Source organism: Saccoglossus kowalevskii, chromosome 11, assembly GCF_978046115.1.
Source record: "Saccoglossus kowalevskii chromosome 11, keSacKowa6.1, whole genome shotgun sequence".
Taxonomy (NCBI): domain Eukaryota; kingdom Metazoa; phylum Hemichordata; class Enteropneusta; family Harrimaniidae; genus Saccoglossus; species Saccoglossus kowalevskii.
Genome location: NC_140651.1, coordinates 11541146 through 11543499, shown reverse-complemented (window position 1 = coordinate 11543499; position 2354 = coordinate 11541146). Strand labels below are relative to the sequence as shown.

General features: G+C 38.7%; 1 protein-coding gene across 1 annotated transcript; it reads right to left on the bottom strand.

The window, feature by feature from the left end:
- Positions 1-214: 214 nt before the first annotated feature.
- LOC146736190 (uncharacterized) lies at positions 215-1414 on the bottom strand. Its single transcript, XM_085505194.1, has 3 exons — positions 1090-1414; positions 689-862; positions 215-483 (listed from the first exon to the last, which is right to left on the bottom strand). The coding sequence occupies exons 1-3, from the start codon at positions 1412-1414 to the stop codon at positions 215-217; spliced, it is 768 nt and encodes a 255-aa protein (XP_085361320.1).
- Positions 1415-2354: the final 940 nt, after the last annotated feature.

Genomic DNA, 2354 nt, shown 5'->3' with positions numbered 1-2354 from the left:
GTTGTCTGCTAGTTGTTGAGCGTACATCCTTCTATTGTTGTGTATATTGTCTTTAACTATAGGGTTTGCTGTTATACATGGATTGGGATGCAATAGCAACATGTCATTCGGAGTGATAGGTCTTGCGTCATATGAATCACTGGATGTTTTAAATAATGGTCTATCATTCAGAATTGTCTAACCTCTACCAAGAATGTTAATATAGTCTCATCATCTACCAGCTTATTTTCCAGTAGTGAGCAAAAATCTTTCTAATTGAACAGATCATTCTTTCCCAAACTCTTTGTAGTCGAAGTTTCAGCAAGTTTAGTCTTTTCTCAGCAGATGGCTTATTGTTTGGTAAACATGGGTCATCGTATCGCCATGGCAGTGCCAACTGATAGTGTCTATCTTGCAGACTTACAGAGTTGTCCATTATAGCCTTTGCTCTCCTGTCTTCCAGGGACATGCTTTCTATTGTGTCAACCAGGGATTCGCTGAAATCTGCATTATACATACGTTGAAGTTGTGACGAGATAGACCCTAAAGTCTGAAGTGGGGAATCACAAGTGAGGGCTTTATCTACCTGAATAAAATGTATACAGGACTCTGTAATACGACTTGAATTATGTCTTCCTTTTTTCACTCATTGGACCAATAACTGACCAACCTAATATTGTACGTATGGCATATGGCTGTTTTTTCTTACCACGTCTTTCTTCCAAAACCCAGTGTGCTTCTGGCACATTATTACCAATCAAGATTGTAACCTGTTTATTTTCTATCACTAACAAGTCAATGTTATGCAAATCAGTCCATCTCGCTACGTCTTTCATTGTTGGAATGCTTGTATTGGCAATGGCTGACTTCCTTTCCAGGAATTCTGTCAAGTGAATGAATTCAGGTTCAACTCCAGAACTAATCAGTTTACCAGCTTCCTTTGCTCAGTCGGCTTGTATATATACTGGTAAACGTTTAATGACTTTCTCGAGTGTGTCCATCGAGTTAATATCTGCTTTGAAATTCATTTGTTCAGAGCACAAAGGGCAATTCTTCATATCTCGTGCCAATTGCAAAGCTTATCAATTTCTTGAGCCTTTATCTGCTGACCCCTCACCACCTTGTCTATTGTTGCATGTACGATGTTGTGTTTTTGTCCAAAGTTCCTTTGTAGGATTTTGCGAGCCTCTTGGTAACCCTGGTCAGGTGGAAGTATGACACAATTTTGAATAGCTTGCTTTGCTATTCCAGTACAATGCTGGATCAAGTAAGACAGTCTGACGTTGTCATCTTTAATCCTTTCTTCCACGTTAACGTCAAAGTTTTTTGTGAACACAGGATATGATACAGGATCTCCATCAAAGCAGAGGAATTCACGCTTGGACATGCTCAAATTACTTGTTACTGCTTTCATAGTTTCACACTGATTCTGCATCATGCGCTCTATTAGTTGCATCTGACTTGATAAATAAATTGTACCTTCACCAACTGGAGTACCATTTGAATCATTTGGTGAAGCAATTTTTTTGACATTGGATAAATGTTCTTGCGAATACTTGTCAGAAGCATGAAAAGGTAACTTTTCTGGTTGCTTATTAGTTGTTACAGATTTGAGATGGTTTTCTAGTGCTACCGGTTGTACATACTCTTTACTTTTCTTTGAGCTTCAAGTATTGTCAGTTCAGCCTCGTTTTTCTGCTGTTCAACTTTAATATGTTGCTCCTTTTGTAAAAGTTCCAAATCACCCTAAGCTTTCGCAAGTTTCAGTTTTGCTTTTCTGAATGCTGAACTGGACTTGTAAGTACTTGATTTGTTTCTTTCCTTCGAACACTCACGACTACCAAACACTTGACTACCTGCCTTGCTTCCCATAAACTCACCAATGTCACTCAGATTTCTCTTGGGAGAATGTAAATGTTGAGAGACCATGAAAGGAAGAACTGTAGTGGGCTCGTCAGCTGGCACCATTGGCACCTTAGTGTCTTGTGGAAAACCATTGGCATCACCATCCCCTGGCTCTGTGTTCATATGGACACTTAGAAACATGTAAACATGAAATCTTTTATCAAAATGTTCCTTTCTCTTGACTTGTTCATTATACTCAGATTATACTACACTTCTAGATGAGGGAGGTAGGAGTTGCTGGTACGTTGTACTTGTCTTTGTATAAAAGGCAAACAATTTCTCTAGTGCCAATCTTCTACTACTAAGTTCATTACAAGAAACCTCCCTATCCATCATAGTATATACTAGTAGTTCATTGTACACCTTGTAAGATGTCCACGAAACGCAGTTGCAGACCCTTTTAATTTATTTATCTCTTGGAATAGTGTGGCGTCCTCATGCACCTCATCATCTAAATTGTTACTAAATTG

Excerpts from the sequence above, each read along its gene's own strand:
- LOC146736190 (XM_085505194.1), bottom strand. The coding sequence starts at position 1,414 with ATGCAGAATCAGTGTGAAACTATGAAAGCAGTAACAAGTAATTTGAGC. Across the intron at positions 863-1,089 it reads AATAGACAAGGTGGTGAGGG|AATTCCTGGAAAGGAAGTCA; the intron begins GTCAGCAGATAA and ends TTCACTTGACAG. Across the intron at positions 484-688 it reads GGTTTTGGAAGAAAGACGTG|ATTTCAGCGAATCCCTGGTT; the intron begins GTAAGAAAAAAC and ends TGTATAATGCAG.